Source organism: Nicotiana tabacum, chromosome 13 (genome assembly GCF_000715075.1).
Source record: "Nicotiana tabacum cultivar K326 chromosome 13, ASM71507v2, whole genome shotgun sequence".
NCBI classification, from domain to species: Eukaryota; Viridiplantae; Streptophyta; class Magnoliopsida; order Solanales; family Solanaceae; genus Nicotiana; species Nicotiana tabacum.
In genome coordinates, this window is record NC_134092.1 from 99,543,773 (window position 1) to 99,562,307 (window position 18,535).

An 18,535-nucleotide genomic window follows, 5' to 3' on the forward strand; every position below is an offset into this window, starting at 1 on the left:
ACGTTAGATTAGAAAAGTAGAAAACTTCGACACCCTAGGTAGGTAAAGGGGAATTCAGAATACTTGAATCTAGTCCATCTATTGATCCTCATGTTGATAACTCTATCTTCAAAATTTTGACCGAGGAAGAAAATTTTCTAATAGTTGTCTTACTACCCTGAGGCTAGTTAGTACTTGTTGAGAATGTTCATGATTAAATTAATAGATTTGTTTTATCCCCAAAAGTGAATAGAACCAAATCATGAGCGTAGCTCAGGTATTTTATGTTGGGATTGAAATATCATGGTTCATGCGGAAGCTAACAATGTAAAACTTGATGGACGATAAACCATAGTATAAAAGAAAAATATACTAAATTAGACATATTAGTTTATTATGATTTTGTCAATCGATCTACATATGATCTATGACAAGGTGGGTTGCTATGATGGTAAGCGCCCTCCACTTCCAACCAAGAGGTTCTGAGTTCGAGTCACCCCAAGAGCAAGGTGGGAGTTCTTGGAGGGAGGGATGTCGAAGGCCTATTGGAAACAGCCTCTCTACCCCAGGGAAGGGGTAAGGTCTGCGTACACACTACCCTCCCCAGACCCTACTAGTGGGATTATACTGAGTTGTTGTTGTTGTTGATCTACATATGATCTATCACTAATATAAAACGAGAAAATAAATTTTTTAGAGAATAATCGTCCATAAACATGATTCTCGTAAAGACTACATTGTGGAGGTTGTTTTGTTGTTGTTTGTGGGAAGGAGATATCTTTAATTTATAGAAGTGTAAAACTTCTCCTCCAAGAAAAGGATAAGGCATAATAAGAAAATTTGTTCCATTTAGGAGTCTTTTTCCCTTCATTCAAGAAAGAGAGCCCTTATAGATTAAAAATTCAGGACAAAATCCTAATAATTCTCCCATTGGCCTGAATTTTCTTGACAAAACTTTATTCGCTTTCTTCAAATAATCTTCATCATTGCTGCTTGTTATGCTTAAAAATAGGTATAGGTTGAAAAATCTTGGGATTGGTTGAAAGGAGCCCAAAAATGGGTTAAAAGGAGCCCATGCATTAAGAATAAACTTGGGTTAAAACTGACATGATTAAAAGAAGCATAAGTTAAAACTGACGTTACGGCTCTTGTGTTACAATAGACATGTGTTAAAACTGGCATTGGTCAAAAGTGGCCAAAATATGGGTTAAAAAGAGTTTTATTTCTTTAAAGATGCGGCAACAAGGGTTTTGAATACTCGTGGTTGTAAATTTATCTCCACATGTAGCAACACGTTCAAACTTATTTTTGGGTAAATCTTCATTATTATCAAATTAATTGCATCTTGACTTGCAACTCGCCTTGAAACCCGTCTTCAACCTCGTTCAACCGTTGGCTCTGATACCACTTGTTGTGATATAAATAACACGATGCATGGAGAAGCTAACAATGCAAAGCTTGATGGACGATAATCAGAGTATAAACAAATATACTAAACTAGGCATAATAGTTTATTATGGTTTGGTCAGGCGACTTATATATGATATATCACTAATATAAAAAAAGAAAATAAAATTTTGAGAGACTAATCTCCCCTAAATACGATTCTCGAAAAGACTATATTGTGGAGGTTGTTTTGTTGTTGTTTGTGGGAAGGAGATATCTTCAATTTATAGAAGTGTAAAACTTCTCCTTCAAGAAAAGTATAAGGCATAAGAAGGAAATTTATTCCTTTTAGAAGTCTTTTTCTCTTTCTTTAAGAAAGAGGGTCCTAATAGATTAGCAATTTCGGATAAAATCCTAACAATTTATTCTGGGTCTTCTCGGGCTCATAGAGAAACCAATGAACTGATTATTTTCATTTAGCTTGTTAAGTGCTCTTATAAGTGCTTCTGCAGCCAAGAGTAATAAGGAAAGGGATAGAGGATCACACTGTTTCAGATCTCTGGAGGATTTGAAGAATCCATGTTTGATTCCATTAATAAGTATGGAGTACCAGTTATTAGCTAGGAGAATACTGAGAAGTTCATTTTCCTGAGGATAGCTATAAAGAAGCTCCAAGGGAAGCTTTAGACAATCAAGCTTAATAACAATGTTGCCTCCCTTATTTCTTTCCCAATCCTATGAACAATTTCCTGTGCTAGGAGGATGTTTTTAGTGACGAGTCTGCCTTTGACAAACCTAGTTTGGTTGTTTGAAATGAGTTTAGGGAGCGGTTGGGAAAGCCTGGTAGAGATGATCTTGTTGGAGACATTGCAAAGGCTAATTTGTCGTAGTTACGCCACAGTAGCGGGGGAAGGTATCTTGCAAATAAGCACAAGGTTAGTATGAGTGTAGTATCAGGTGAGACTAGTGCGTAGGAAAACATTCAGAAGAAATTTGCAATCTTCCTTTTTGATAGTGCCCGAGGAAGCTTGAAAGAAGTGGCCATTGAAGACATCATGGCATGTAGCACTATTTGGGTCAATAGAGAAAATAACACTTCTAATTTCTTTTACCTCTCAGATGTCATAAATGAGCCTATTATTATCCTCAGTGACAAGAGGTTCTACTGATCTAAGAATAGACATGTCATTATCGTAAGGAGTAAGTGTAAAAAGGTTATTGAAATGATCCACAACTGCATTTGAGATGGCTTCCTTGCCCTCTATCCATGTTCCATGCTTATTTTTATTCTTGTGTGTGTATGTGAGCCTTCCTTCTTTTTTCCTTTTCTTTATCACACTGTAAAAATATTTGGAGTTGGAACACCTTCTTTTGCCCACTTCATCCTTGCTTCTCTTTAAGAATAGATACCTCCATTTTGAGCCATTTAATATACGTACTCTATGTGATCCAAATGTTTAGGAATCTCAGAACATGTCTTAGCTTTATGATCAACTTTGTTGATCTGAAAGTGGTTTGTGCATTCCTCATTAACCATTATCCTATCTAGCCTCTTACTGATTATTCTCCCTTTTCCACACCCATTGCACTAGGTGAATGGATTTCCAGTGAATCCAAGTTCGGACATCCCACAGTTTTCCATACAAACGATAAAATCAGAGTTTTTGCTCAAGTTTTATGGTGTACCTCCTTTTTTCTCATCATTTATCATAATGGATTTGAAGTCTCCCATAGACCATTAATTCCAGACTGGAAAGCATTTAGTGTGCTCCATAGCTTACGTCTTTTAACTACAATGGATTTAGTATGCACCCCTATGATCCATAGAAGTTTATTATCATAGTTGGCCTTTAGAGTGAGTTGTTTCTTACTGATGTTAGGCCAAAATGCTATTCTTTTAGTACATTACTCGCCTTACATGTTGTTAGTTTAGTAGTTAATTGTGCGACATTTGAACTAAATTATGTTGTTTTATGTGTAGGAGCATCGGAAGACAACGACGAGTGAAGGTTGCAAAAAAATATGACGAAAATGCAAGAAAATAGCAAAAAATGCCAAGTACCCAAACCGCGCTACAGACCAGGCTTCGCGAGGTCTATATCCAGCTTGACCGCGCTACAGACCAGGCTTCGCGAGGTCTATAGCCAGGTTGACCGCGATCGCGGGTTAAAAGTCTCCAACCCGAATTTGGACTCAAGGACTTCAACTCTAGCCTATAAATACTCCTTAAACATGTCTAAGAGAATAGGAGGACGTTTTTAGTGCAAATTCGACCTAAAGAAGATGCGTTTGGAGAGAGGATTCGACTTAAGGAGGTAAGAACACGCTAGGAGCAAGGCTAAAAATTCTTCTACGAGTTTTTCACTTCCTTCTTCCTATTTCCATTATTGGTTATGATCAATTCTAGTATTGTACTTTAGCATACTATTATGAATAGCTAATTTGTTATCTAGGGTTTTGATGGAACCTTTTGTGGGATGGATTCTTATTACGTTTTTATATAATTGAGTCGTTGGATTTCTCTTCTTGTTCAACTACGTGTTTATTGATGTTGATTGAATGGCCATCAATTGACTGTGCCTATTTAATGTGTATATTTCTCGAGAGAGAGAGTACACATTTAGGTAGTCGTTGAACAACATCACTCATAACGTATGTGAGAGATCAATACGAAAAGTTTAAAGGCGAGATTAGAGATAATGAAACATTAGTGCGGTCGTAGTGAGCGGTGAGTTAGTGACAACTAGCGTAGTTTGAGAGAATATGTCTAGTAAATTGTGGTAGTTGCTCAAAAGAGAATTACGACATCCGAAGTACTCACGATCGGTAGAGAATACTTAGGAGAAATTATAGAAGATGTAGCGGGAAGGATTCCGACAATTGGGGAAATCATAACTCTAGACCTCCTTAATCTATTTTGCAACCCTTATTATCTTTAGTTGTTAATATACTAGTTTAATTTATTAGTTAATTAGATGTAAGAATCTTAATATTTATAACTTAGAAATTGTCCGAACTTGTCTTCTTAGTGATAGTCAACAGTTGTAGCTAAAGCTTAGTTCTCTGTGGGATTCGACTTCGGACTTTTAGACCGGATTATATTTGCAGCGACCGCTTATCCTTTTTAGGACTAGAGTTGGGTGTGATCACTTACTATTGTTAATGACTTTGTAGATCAGTTTACTGCTCCATAGGCACATGATTTTGTTGTTCTTGCTGCATTTTCAAAACAAAAAACAATTCCAACTTTGTGGCATCCAGGAAAGGTTCCTATAATCCCACTAAGTCAACTTTGTGTATTCTAACTAGTCTTTCACTTGCACCTTGTGATCTCATCCCCTTATATTCCAATTGATGATGTTAATCATTAAAACAAATTGGGTTTTGCTTAGCACCTTCAACTTTGTTGGTATTGTCGGGCTTGGCTTGCTGTTAGGACCTGATTCTTTGTCAATCGGATGTGGCGCGGCTATGGCAAGGATTGGGGCGTGATGGCCTTGCTGTTGGCCTATGCGGGAGCAAAACGATCATGCGGGACAATGGACGAGAAACATTGTCATGAGAACAACTATTGGCCAAGGTCTTAAGACAGACAAGATGGACTTGGCAAAGGCTTGATGAGGCAGTGCGGGCAAGTTTGGGCGGCATGAAGCGGCATGCGCGCCAAAGACAAAGGTACGGGGAGTTCAAGTTGTGGGAGCGCCAAGTACAAGCAAAGCTAAATCATGGAGGCACGGAATGATGGCAAAGGGTTTCAATAGCTAAGGCAAAGCTATGTGAGACAAATAACAAGCAATGGCACGGATGAAACAAGTGTTGACAAAGACAAGGCAGAAATGCGGCTAAGGCAATGTGCGGCCGACATGCGTCGGGTGTGTGCGGTAAAATCATGGACAGCAGGTTGCGGACGAGACATTGGCGCAGAGCAATGTCAGAATCAGCCAAGGCTGGGCGCAATGCCAGACTTGGGGCGTGCAATAGCTGACCAAGAAAAAGGGCACATGTAGTGCACATGCCAAAGCAGTGGGCCGTTGTATTTTTGTAATGACTTGTATCCATGTCTGTTTAGTGCTTGTAGCTAATGTCATTTCGTGTAAGATAATGGCCTATGTAGTTGGGGGATGTCAACTACAAGATAGGATCAGATTTAGTAATGCTGTGTGTAAAGGCTTGGTTCAGTGGGAGGTGGGACCAGTGCTCCATCAGTGGGCTAAGTGCTCCACCAGAAGAGCTGAGTGTTCCACCATGAAGGCTGAGTGCTCCACAAACAAAAATAAGTGCTGAAGAGGGCCATTTCATAGGTAAGTGCCCCATTAAATGGTTATGTGCTTTGACTGGGCAAAGCACAATGACGGAATTACCCTTTTGTATGTTGTCCCTTCATATCTGCCAGCGGAAGCCCCTATATCTATATATATGGGGGCATTTCATGAAGAAAAGGCATCAAGACTGAGAGAGTCTTGTATCAAGGATCAAGACTGTGAGAGTCTTAGATCAAAGACGAAAATCAAGACTGTAAGAGTCTTGAGCAGAAGGAGAGGGTCTTCAAATGAAGAAGAGGGTCTCCGAGACGAAGACGAAGACGAAGTGGTACTAAGGCTGGGCATGGGCAGGTCTTAGTGTGTCAAGATAGGCTTGTGATCTTGACTAAGTGGGCTATGAATGACTTGTGTTCATAGCAAAGAAACGGAAACAGGTTAGGAAGGTGATTCTTTCTAAGTGTTTCAAAACGGGGGCTAGGGCTTGGCATGGGCAGGTCTTAGTGAGCAAAGATCGACTTGTAATCTTTGCAAAGTCGGAAAATAAGAGAGAAACGTGAGGGTTTCTAAGTGTTTTCAAAAGTGGGCTAGGGCTTGGCATGGGCAGGTCTTAGTAGTTATGAACGACCTGTGTTCATAGCAAAATGGGAACCAAGAGGGAAACGTGAGGGTTTCTAAGTGTTTCCGAAAGTGGGCTAAGGCTGGAGCGTTGGCAGGTCTTAGTGTGACAAGATCTATTTATGATCTTGGCCGGACGAAGTGGGCTGTGAATGGTTTGTGTTCATGGCAAAGAGGGGTCCTTTGTATATTTTGTTATTAATTCAAAGGTTGGGTTTTTCCCGTAAATATTGGTGTTCTCTTTATGTTGCTGCCAAATCTTGTGGGAAGCCAAACTTGATGAAAAGTTGGCTAAGTGTTGGAAAAGGCTGAGTAACTTAAGTATCAGGTTGATGCCGCACGTGTCAAGTTAGGCGCAAAAAATTGGCCCAAATTGACCCCATGACAACTGGTATCAAAGCTGAGACGGAATTATTCTGATACAACTAGTATCAGAGTGAAGCAGCGTGCTTAGCAGAACTACTTTGATAGACGAGTATCGGAGCAGAGCAAGATTCATGGCAGTGGTAAGACGATCAGTAGCAGACGGAATGTTGCTGTTTGAGAACATGGCTTGTGGCAAAAATGCTGAACTGCGCCAAGGATGGAACAGTTCGTGAGAGCAAGAATTGTCAAAGTGCGGGAAACTCTCTTATGGAATGGAGCAATAAGGGCGTTGTCTGTCAACAACTCCTTGGGGCAGATCCATTAAGTCGGCTCGATGAGGACGTCGATTTCAAAGGGTGCGGGTGATTTGTTAGGACCCGATTCTTTGTCAATCGGACGTGGCACGGCTATGGCAAGGATTGGGATGTGATGGCCTTGCTGTTGGCCTATGCGGGAGCAAAACGATCATGCGGGACAATGGACGAGAAACATTGTCATGAGAACAAGTAGTGGCCAAGGTCTTGAGACAAGCAATATCGACTTGGCAAAGGCTTGATGAGGCAGTGCGGGCAAGTTTGGGCGGCATGAAGCGGCATGCGCGCCAAAGACAAAGGTACGGGGAGTTCAAGTTGTGGGAGCGCCAAGTACAAGCAAAGCTAAATCACGGAGGCACGGAATGATGGCAAAGGGTTTCAATAGCTAAGGCAAAGTTATGTGAGACAAAAGACAAGCAATGGCACGGATGAAACAAGTGTTGACAAAGACAAGGCAGAAATGCGGCTAAGGCAATGTGCGGCCGATAGGCGTCGGGCGTGTGCGGTAAAATCATGGACAGCAGGTTGCGGATGAGACATTGGCGTGGAGCAATGTCAGAATCAGCCAAGGTTGGGTGCAATGCCAGACTTGGGGCGTGCAATAGCTGACAAAGAAAAAGGGCACATGTAGTGCACATGCCAAAGCAGTGGGCCGTTGTATTTTTATAATGACTTGTATCCATGTCTGTTTAGTGCTTGTAGCTAATGTCATTTCGTGTAAGATAATGGCCTATATAGTTGGGGGATGTCAACTATAAGATAGGATCAGATTTAGTAATGTTGTGTGTAAAGGCTTGGTTCAGTGGGAGGTGGGACCAGTGCTCCATCAGTGGGCTAAGTGCTCCACCAGAAGAGCTGAGTGTTCCACCATGAAGGCTGAGTGATCCACAAACAAAAATAAGTTCTGAAGAGAGCCATTTCGTGGGTAAGTGCCCCATTAAATGGTTAAGTGCTTATTAGTGCTTTGACTGGGCAAAGCACAATGACAGAATTGCCCCTTTGTATATTGTCCCTTCATATCTGCTAGTGGAAGCCCCTATATCTATATATATGGGGGCATTTCGTGAAGAAAAGGCATCAAGACTGAGAGAGTCTTGTATCAAGGATCAAGACTATGAGAGTCTTAGATCAAAGACAAAAATCAAGACTGTAAGAGTCTTGAGCAGAAGGAGAGGGTCTTCAAATGAAGAAGAGGGTCTTCAAATGCAGGATCTCTCCAAGTGTGGGATTGACGACTTGCCTGATGAGTTGCTTATTGCCATACTTTCCTGTTTGAACTTCCACGAGGCAGGAAGGTCCTGTATCCTTTATACATGGAATGTGATACATTTTTAAATAAAGAATACATGTATTGGAAATCGATAAAGCCTACAACAACAGAAGAAAGATTATTGTACATTAATAATGAGGTTGATGAAGAAAATTTAAAAAGTTGATGCCAATATTAAATTAGTCTCGACGGTTGATAAGGAGTGGCATTTAAGTAAAGGTCACCCTTTCTAGCAATAGTTATTCCAGATAATTCAGTCAAGTCCAAGTCTCTTGGCTTGATTCCAGTTGGGAGTTTCCAGTCGAAGTGATACAGCAATTGGGCCAATGGCAAGTAAAGATTAGCTAAACCAAATGACATTCCAGGACAAATTCTCCGTCCACCACCAAAGGGAAGAAACTCAAAATTATTACCAAAAAAATCCATAGAGCATTGCTCAAATCTCTCTGGCTTAAAGCTTTCGGCGTCATCCCAATATTTTGGATCTCTTCCCAATGCCCAAACATTAACCATAACTTTGGTCTTCGCAGGAATAGTGTAGCCGTTTATATCTGTGTCTTCCCTGCATTCTCTTGGGACCAAAAGTGGAGAGGGTGGATGAAGTCTCAAAGTTTCTTTAATGACTAACTTTAAGTATTTCAGCTCCTCCACATCGTTTTCATCAAAAGATACTTTGTCCCTAAAGGCTTCTCGCACTTCTGCTTGAGCTTTGGTGAATACACTTGGATTCTTCATCATTTCAGCCATAGCCCATACAGTTGTTGTTGATGAAGTTTCCGTTCCGGCAGCAAACATGTCCTGTAAATTAATAATGGCAAAGCTATTATTTTCTTATTTGTGATAGGATTTTGAAAATCTTTTAGCTATGGCAATGGATATGGGAGTAAGTATAAGCATATATAGTATTCAATAGTACTTACAACAATAACAGCTTTGATATTGTTGTTGGTGATGGGAAATTGAAGACTTGTATCATTCTTAAGTCTTAGTAGGACATCAATTAGATCTTCACCTCCTAATGCACCATTACTCTTGCCAGCTGCAAGATTTTTCTTGTGCTCGTTGATGACATCCTCAACAATGGCATCTACCTTAAGGTGGGCATTCAGAAGTTTACGCTTCATTCCACTGAGAACATGAAGAAACTTGTATGAAGGGAAGATGTCTACCACATCAAAGCCTTCTGCTAATCCTATTACTTCTCTGATCTTTTTTGCAAATATATCTTGCCCCTTGAGTACTTGCCCAAATGCTGATCTACACGTCATGGAGCTTGCAAACCAAATGATCCTCTGCGTAAAATTAACTAGCTCACCAGAAGAAGAATCTGACCGGATAGAGTCAATGAGACGAACGACTTCATCACGTCTGATCGAGCTGAAGGACCGAACATTCTTTGCATTGAGAAGTTCCATGACACAAATTTTACGCATTTGTCTCCACTGGTCGCCATAAGGGCTAAAGGCAATGTCGGACTGGTTATAACAGATAATGTCCATGGCTACAATTTTAGGCCTAGATGCAAAAACCATGTCATGAGTTTTTAGTACTTCTTTTGCCATCTCCCTAGAAGTAACCACAACTGCAGAAATTTCACCTAACTGAAGGTGCATAAGTGGTCCATATTTTTTGGCTAAATCTCTAAGGACATGGTGTGGTTCTCCACCAATCATATGAAGCATACTTCCTAGTATTGGTATTTTCCATGGACCTGGTGGCAATTTTTTGCTTTGGCTATTAGAGTTCTTCCATTTCCTCAACAAAAATAGGAAAGATAGGAATAGGAAAATGGAAACCAAGCTGAAGAATTGCATTTTCGGAGATAAATGGAGGATTATTAGATGATTCTTCAAAGTCTAGTTGCGTATGGTCTTTTATAGGCATTTGTAACTTTGGCAATATAATAATTTCTGCAACTTTTGTTACATATGATTAGAGCAGACTTTGTTTACTTTCCTGTTGACCATTAATTATTCCTAATCAAAATAATTCAGCTGACTCAAAGAACAACAATGATGTGCTAATTATTAGTCGGGAAAATTCCTAGTAATGTGTGGGGTATGGCCCAGAAAGACTTTGGCGGCTGAAATTTGATAGTATTATAAGTATTAACAAATAAACTTAGTCTTGTGTTCCTTAGAAAGTGAAAGTGGAGAGACAACTTAGTTTTGTTTGTATGTACCAAGTTATACATGTACTGTGGGATGGTTGGAGTTGTATCATTCCTAACCAGAGATCTAAAATAATCAGAGCTTTTTATTTCCTTCACGGGTCTACTGACACAAATTTTAATTAGTCGGGCTAATAGACTTCGAATACCAGAGGGTCAAATCAAACAGAGTAACATGTAATAATATCTACTCCCTCTATTTCAATTTAGATGAGTTAGTTTGACTCGATATGGAGTTTAAGAAAAAAAAAAAACTTTTAAAATTTGTGGTATTAAAAGTTTAAGGAGTAAACGGAAAGACAAATATAATAATTTCTGCAACTTTTGTTTGTCAATATCTGATTGAAGCAGACCTTGTTTACTTTCCTGTTGACCATTAATTATTCATAGTCAAAATAATTCAGCTGACTCAAAGAACAACAATGCTGTACTAATTTGGCGGCTGAAATTGGATAGTATTAAGTATTTACAAATAAACTTGTCTTGTGTTCCTTAGAAACTGAAAGTGGAGAGACAGCTTAGTTTTGTTCGTATGTACTAAGTTATACATGCACTGTGGGATGGTTGGAGTTGTATCATTCCTAACCAGAGATCTAAATTAATCAGAGCTTTTTGTTTCCTTGACGGACGAATAAGAAAAGTGTATCGTCTAAATTGAAACGGATGGAGTACTTGTTTTAGTAATTAACATTGAGAACTATTTATTTCGTACGAGTATTTTTTTTTTTTTGATAACCGTAGTGTCCGAGCCAGCTTGCATGCACCTCGACTAATTCCACGGGATACCTGCCACCAACAACATGTACAAGGTAACTATATCCACCAAAGCTTGGATAGATGAGAAGAAATCACCTAGTATTTGCCTCCGTTGGGATTTGAACCTGAGACCTCATGATTCTCACCCACTTCATTGACCACTAGGTCACACCCTTGTGCGCTTTTGTAGGAGTATTGTATATGGAAGTTTGATGAATTTTATTTTATTGTTCCATATATGTACTTAAAACATTTATTTGAATCTTGGAAAGCGAAACAAGACATGTTAAATGTAATAAATAACAGAAGTACATGTTAAATATCAAAAAGCAAAATAAGACATTAAAAGTTAAATGTGTGGTCATAAATAATATTTTTATTATTTGTAAATATTGAAATTCAGTATCTTCAAATAATGGGTTGGTCATTATTATTTGTAAATATAAACTTAAGTTTTAATTAAATAATATAATGGTAAAATATTGAAATTTTTTCTTGAATATTATTAAATAGTAAATATTAAACTTAGTTCAAGTGAAATAATAATTTTTACTCTCGGAACTTCAACTTTTTTACAAAGTATTATTTATTTCCGAATTTCAACGTAAACTAAATAGTGTCCAAACAGAATGCCTAGTAATAATTTTTTTAATTAAAGCCATTCACCCAGGCTATAGTGCCCATGGTGATGGGCATTTGGCATTGGTGCCTACCATGTATATAAATAACCAAAAGAGTATATCGGAGGAGGACATAAAACCAAACCTCTACAAATATTACATGCAACCCAAAAACTTGTAATTGTTGGTCTGTGACCTGTTACAAAAAAAGGTTGTGTTATCACGCCCAACTCTAGTCCTTAAAAGGATAAGCGGTCGCTGCAAATATAATCCGGTCTAAAAGTGTGGAGTCGAATCCCACAGAAAACTAAGGTTTCACTATAACTGTTCAATATTACTAAAAAGACAAGTTCGAACAATTCCTTAGTTATAAATATTAAGATTCTTATGTCTAACTAATTATATAACAAATTAAAGTGTAAATTAACAACTAGGAATACTAAGGGTTGGAGACAAGATTGGAAAAGCCTAGAGTTATGATTTTTTCAATTAACGGAATCCTTCCCGCTACGTCTCCTACAATTTTGCATAAGTATTCTTTACTGATCATAAGCACTCGACTAATCGTAATTCTGTCTCGAGCAACTATAATAATGTACTAGTCATATTCTTTCGAATTACGCTGGCTCGCATTTCTCCACCGCTCATTATGATCATGTCATAGCCTCATTATCTCTAATCTCGATTTTAAACCCGCCATATTTATCTCTTATATATCTTGGGAGTGACGTTGTTCGACAACAACCTAAATATGCACTCTTTCACAAGCAATACATAATAAATATGCACAATCAATCAAATATGCACTCCTTATTTGGTTGGTGATGTGCGGACGACGGCATTCCTATATGAATAGGAGTCCTTTGACTCTGAATGGCCACGTAAAGAATTGCTATGTCAAATAATACTTTTCTTAGTGCAAAGAATGGAAAAAATTTACGTTGTGTAGGTTTAATGCAAAGAATGGAATTTAAAGTGGAAAACAGTTTCATGAAAACTTTCTCCTACGTGATGACTGCTGTTTTGGTCATTATGTGTATATATACATGCCATTAGTAACATTGAAATTCTTTTCTTAGCTCGAGGAAAGTAAAGATTCAATACGAGATAATTTTTCAGAGGACAAATATGACTATTACGTGTACTTCAAGCCTAATCTTTGAGTCGCAATTAGTGTACGTTCCGATAAATCTTGAAGTATGGGCATTTGTAAGCATCTAAATTTTATTGAATTTAAATTCATAAAATTATTTGGACTATATCTTTTCTAACATATCTTAGTTCAAATAAATTTATTGGGCTAATAGTTGGATTAGTTATATAAATCTAATGTATATGGATTAGATAAAAAAAATTCATTGGGCTAGTCCATTTAATTGAGCTACAAGTGATGAGCCCACTTCATTAGGCCCAATATGTCATCTTCCTAAAGGCCCAGTTTGGTGTTACGTGTCAAATGACATGGCATGCCAAGTCATGCGGAAGAACCAATAGGATCATGCCACGTGTGAAAATGACAAGGCATGCCAAGTCAAATTAAAAGGCTAATGAAGCCACGCCACGTGTGCAAGTGACACATTCTGGCCAATCGAATGCGGCCTTGTCACTCTTCAATCTGATTGGTCGGAAAGAGTTTGTTCTTATCATAACTCTCCCCTCCCACAACTATAAATAGGGGTCTTCATAACCCAGAAAAGACACCAGAAGTTATAACAAGAAGACACAAGGGAACTCGTGGATCAAATGCCACATTTCTCTACAAACTGCAAGTGTTCAAGCATTCAAGCACTTCAACACAAATTTCAAGTATTCAAGATCAAGAACGAAGTCAAATCAAATACAAGTCGATCAAGGCTACTTGTTCGTGATAAAATTCGTGGCAACAATCAAAGCGTTCACGACGGATAAATCAAATTCAAATTCAAGATCAAGCTTAAAGGCCCTTGAATTTATATTGGGAAAAAAGAATCAGATGATTAATAGAGATTGTACACTCATATTATTTGAAATCAAGTATTATGATTATTGCAATATTTTTCGACCTTGATTTTATTTTCTCGACGCAAATTTATTGTCTACAATTTTTAACTCTAAAATACCTGATATGAGTATAAATATCTCTTGGAATATTTGAAGTTGGAAAAGTACATAATAATACAACAAGCTTGCTTCGTATTAAACAAACAAAAAATAAATATTCAATCATCATTAAATTAATAAGACAATATTTAACTAGTCGTAGGTTCACTCGACGGATGCTCAATTATCATTAAATCACCAAGTTAATATTTAACTATTTTGTGTAAAATCACTTGGTAAATGTTTAATCATCATGAAATCAATAAGTTAATATTTAACTAGTCGTACGTCCAATTATCATTAAATCAATAAGATAATATTTAACTATTTGGAGAATTATCTGGTAGGTATTCAATCATCATTAAATTAATAACTTAATATTTAATTTTTCGTTTAATCACTCGACCGACATTTAAATATCATTAACTCAATAAGATAATATTAGCTATTTGTTGAATTACAATATAGATGTTCTGTTATCATTAAATCACTAAGTTAATATTTAACTTTTTGTAGAATCACTCGATAGATGTTCAATTATTATTAAATGAATAAGTTAATGTTAACTATTTGTAGAATCACTCGCTAGATATTCAATTATTAATAAAAAAAATTTAATGATTAATCATTTGTAGGATCACTCGATAAATGATCGATTATCATTAAATCAATAAGTTAATGTTTAGCTATTTGGGGAACAACCCTAGAGATACTTAAACCATCTTTCAGCTCTCTCAAACATCCTGATAGATGTTTAATATCCTTAGAATATTTTATATAACCATGTAGAATAATTTTTTTGCAACGATTTCGATACAAGATCAATCTAAATGTATTCCAAATCAAATTCCAAATTAACTCCAGATGATATCAATTTTTGTATTCAACATGTAAATATTATTTTTAAATTTTTTTAAATTACACTGTGATGACCCAAAATATCATCTTTAAATTTAATAATTAATTATGTGTTCTAAGACCTCTAAAAGTACTATTTATCATTTCTCGATTTGCATGCGCAATCCGTAAAATTTTATGAAAAGTTTTTATATGAAAAATGGATTAAAATATGGATTAGAGTTTTAAAACTCAATTGAGTTGACTTTGGTCAACATTTTGAGCAAACAGACTCGGATCAGTATTTTGACAGTTCCAGTAGGTCCGTATCGTGATTTGAGACTTGGGCGTATGCCCGGAATCAAATTCCGAGGTCCCTAGCCCGAGATATGGAATTTTGAAGAAAAAAATTAAAATGTTTAAGTTCGAATAGTGACCGGATGTCTAATTATGTGAAAACGACCTCGGAATAGAATTTTGATGATTCCAACAGCTCCGTATGGTGATTTTGGACTTAGGAGCATTTTCGAAATTTTATTTGGAAGTCCGTAGTTAAATTAAGCTTGAAATGGCTAAAATAGGAATTTAAAGTTTGGAAGCTTGACCGGGAAGTTGACTTTTTGATATCGGAGTCGGAATCTAGTTCTAAAAATTTTCACAGCTCTATTATGTCATTTATGACTTGTGTGTAAAATTTGAGGTCAATCGGATTTGATTTGATAGGTTCCGACATCGAATGTAGAAGTTGAAAACTCTTAGTTTCATTAAGCTTGAATTGGGGTATGATTCATGGTTTTAGCGTTGTTTGATGTGATTTAGAGGTTCGACTAAGTTCGTATGATATTTTAGGACTTGTTGGTATATTTGGTTGAGATCCTGAGGGCCTCGGGTGAGTTTCGGATGGTTAACGGAATAAAAGTTGGACTTAAAAAGTTGCTACAATTTTCTCTTCTGCTGTATATTCTGGGCTGTGATCGAGCCCCAGATCGAACCCAGATATCGAGCCCACGATCGAGGCCTGAGTCGAAGCCAGGGACGAGGCTCAGTATCGAAGCCTCGATTGAAGGCAAGGCTCGAGGACATGATTGAAGGTAAGGCTCGAGGGCTAGAATCGAGACCCATGCTCGATGCCCTGATCGAAGGCCCAACTTCGATGCCCTGATCGAAGGCCCATGCTCGATGCCCTGATCGAAGGCACATGCTCGATGCCCTGATCGAAGGCCCAACCTCGATGCCCTGATCGAAGGCATATGTTCGATGCCCTAATCGAGGCCATGGCCGAGGTCCAGGTTTGAGCCTGTGATCAAAGCCGCGATCGAGGCCCAGTTCGAGGACCAGTTCCGAAGGCTGCTGGGCAGTTTTATAAAAAGAGGACATTCGTCCCATTTGCCATTTTTGGCGAACTTGAGTTTGAACAGAGACAACTTTTGACATATTTTCAAGGGAAAAACATTGGGGCAAGTGATTCTAACTCGGATTTGGTCTACATATACAAGTATATCATTGTTTTCACAATTTAATTAGTGTTTTGAGATTAAGATTTGAAAAAGTTTAGAAATCTCATAGAAATGAAATTTTTAGATTTCGGTATCGATTCGGAGTCGGATTTGAGTGAAACTGGTATGGTTGGACTTGTAATTGAATGGGTTGTCGGATTTCATAACTTTCGCCGGATTTCGAGATGTGGGCCCCACAGATGAATTTTTAATTAATTTCGGGATTTTTATTTAAAATGTAGTATTTTTTTGTAGAATTGATTCTTATAATTTTTAGTGATTGTATCGAATTATTTTGGATAGATTCGAGCCAGACAGAGTTCGATAATCGTGGAAAAGGCCTTATAGTGGATTAATTGGAGCAAGACGAGGTAAGTCTCTTGTCTAATCTTGTGAGGGGGAAATTACCCCATATGGATTAAATTGAATAATTATTGTTAATTGCGGGGGCTACGTACGCACGAGTTGACGAGAGTCCGTGCGTAGCTACTATTAATGCTAAAGTTCGGGTAGTTTAAGACTCAAAGCATGAATTACTTGTGTGAATTGTATTCTTTATTAATTAAAATAATTGATGTATATATTGTGAATTGTTATGAAAAGTAGAAAAATATGATGTTTTCATATGCTTAATTTTTGTTTAAATCAATTAATTATTAAAAGAAATTATTCTCCTCCCAAATTCATCTTATAATAAATATACTCTCCTTTCGGAGGCACATAAGAAAATGTCCTCCTTTCTTGTGGAGCGGGCCGAATACCTCGGCGGGATAGATGCATCTATGAAGCGCGACGCACGTCCCTCGGCAGTGTACACGACACTCTGGATCGGACCGTACGTCCTCGACAGAAATCGTGCTTAATAATAATAATTACACGATACTTTTTATTTCAGCTTGTGAAGCTAATTTAATAAATTAAAAAATCCTTGAAATTTAATGAATTATTATTCTTGCTTGTTAAGGAATTAATTGTTACTCCTGTAAATGAGGTTTAATTGATAAATTGGAAATTATTTGAATTGAAAAAATTTAATTAATATATTGAGAATTGTTACATTTGAAGGAATTTGATTATTTCTGCTGATTAAATAAATTATTGTAAATTCTGTAAATCATGCTGATTTAAATATCCTAGTTTTATTTCAGTTATTATTATTGACCCATAGTGAGTGTCAAAGTCGGCCATCTCGTCTCTACCACTTCGAGATTAGGCTTGATACTTACTGGGTACACGTTGTTTACGTACTCATACTACACTTGCTGCACTTTTTGTGCAGGATCTGAGACAGGTACTAGTGGAGGACCTATCATCACATACCCACGTCATCCCGAGGCATAGTGGTGAGGTGCCTTTCTGAGCCGTTCTGCAGCTACCAGTGTCTCTTCTTATATTTATATTCTGTCTATTTCATTTGAGACAGTATTTGGAATTTTGTATAATCTACTAGATGCTCATGCACTTGTGACACCGGGTTTTGGCACACACACATTGGTAGAAGTTGGTATTTTATTATTTTCTTGGAATAAAAGTTTAACCAATGTACGTTTGACTTATTAGTTGGCTTGTCTAACTGTAGTGTTGGGCGTCATCACGATCTATAAGTGAAATTAGGTCGTGACATACACCCACCTAACAAAACACAAAATTAGATTCAAATTTTAAACCCACCTTAAAATTTTAGGGTTGTTTCAACAATGGTGAACGTGATTCAAATTTCAAATCACCTTCAATCCAATTGACCCAAAATTTGAAACACAATCTCCAGCAATCCTAAACAACCCATTCAAAAATCACATTAACTTCCAAATCCATAAATAAGAAGAAGAAGGAAGGGATTGACATGTGGTATTTTTTTTTGGTCCTTTTTGAGTAATTCTTTTCTTAAAATATCCTAATAGACACCGTCACTTGTTCGAATCCAACATCTTTGTGCTTATACTTTATAAAGTTTCAATTAGACACATGAACTCTGATTAAAATATGTATTTTAAACACCTACCACACTGCCCATTGCTCACTCCACATGGATAACATAACATACAACTCGGAGTAAATTAATGCTACGTCATCATTTATTTTTATAAAATATTAATTGCTAAAAATTATCCAAGATTCATCACGATTCCCTTTCTTTGCTGCCACCCGCCCCTTCACTTCTCGTTCTTTTCCTCTTTCGCTGTCAACCGTCACCCTCTACGCCTTCGTTTCCTTTGCTTCCACCGCCCCCTTCAACCATTGGCCGATGATCTCTTCGCCCGAACCTAAACAACGAGCGAACCAGGAACATAGAACAACAAGTAACATCACCGAAAAATTCACTCTGAATCAGTCCCTTGTGTTGCATTGATGAAGAATTCCAAAATCCTCTAAAGAAATTTTTTT

The 18,535-nt window shown here is 37.5% G+C and overlaps 1 protein-coding gene across 1 annotated transcript; it reads right to left on the reverse strand.

Annotated features, from left to right (window-relative positions):
- Positions 1-8,271: 8,271 nt before the first annotated feature.
- LOC142167873 (5-epiaristolochene 1,3-dihydroxylase-like) lies at positions 8,272-10,051 on the reverse strand. Its single transcript, XM_075228235.1, has 2 exons — positions 9,113-10,051; positions 8,272-8,990 (listed from the first exon to the last, which is right to left on the reverse strand). The coding sequence occupies exons 1-2, from the start codon at positions 10,004-10,006 to the stop codon at positions 8,367-8,369; spliced, it is 1,518 nt and encodes a 505-aa protein (XP_075084336.1). The 5' UTR covers positions 10,007-10,051; the 3' UTR covers positions 8,272-8,366.
- Between the last annotated feature and the right edge of the window lie 8,484 nt (positions 10,052-18,535).

Excerpts from the sequence above, each read along its gene's own strand:
- LOC142167873 (XM_075228235.1), bottom strand. The coding sequence starts at position 10,006 with ATGCAATTCTTCAGCTTGGTTTCCATTTTCCTATTCCTATCTTTCCTA. Across the intron at positions 8,991-9,112 it reads ATATCAAAGCTGTTATTGTT|GACATGTTTGCTGCCGGAAC; the intron begins GTAAGTACTATT and ends ATTAATTTACAG.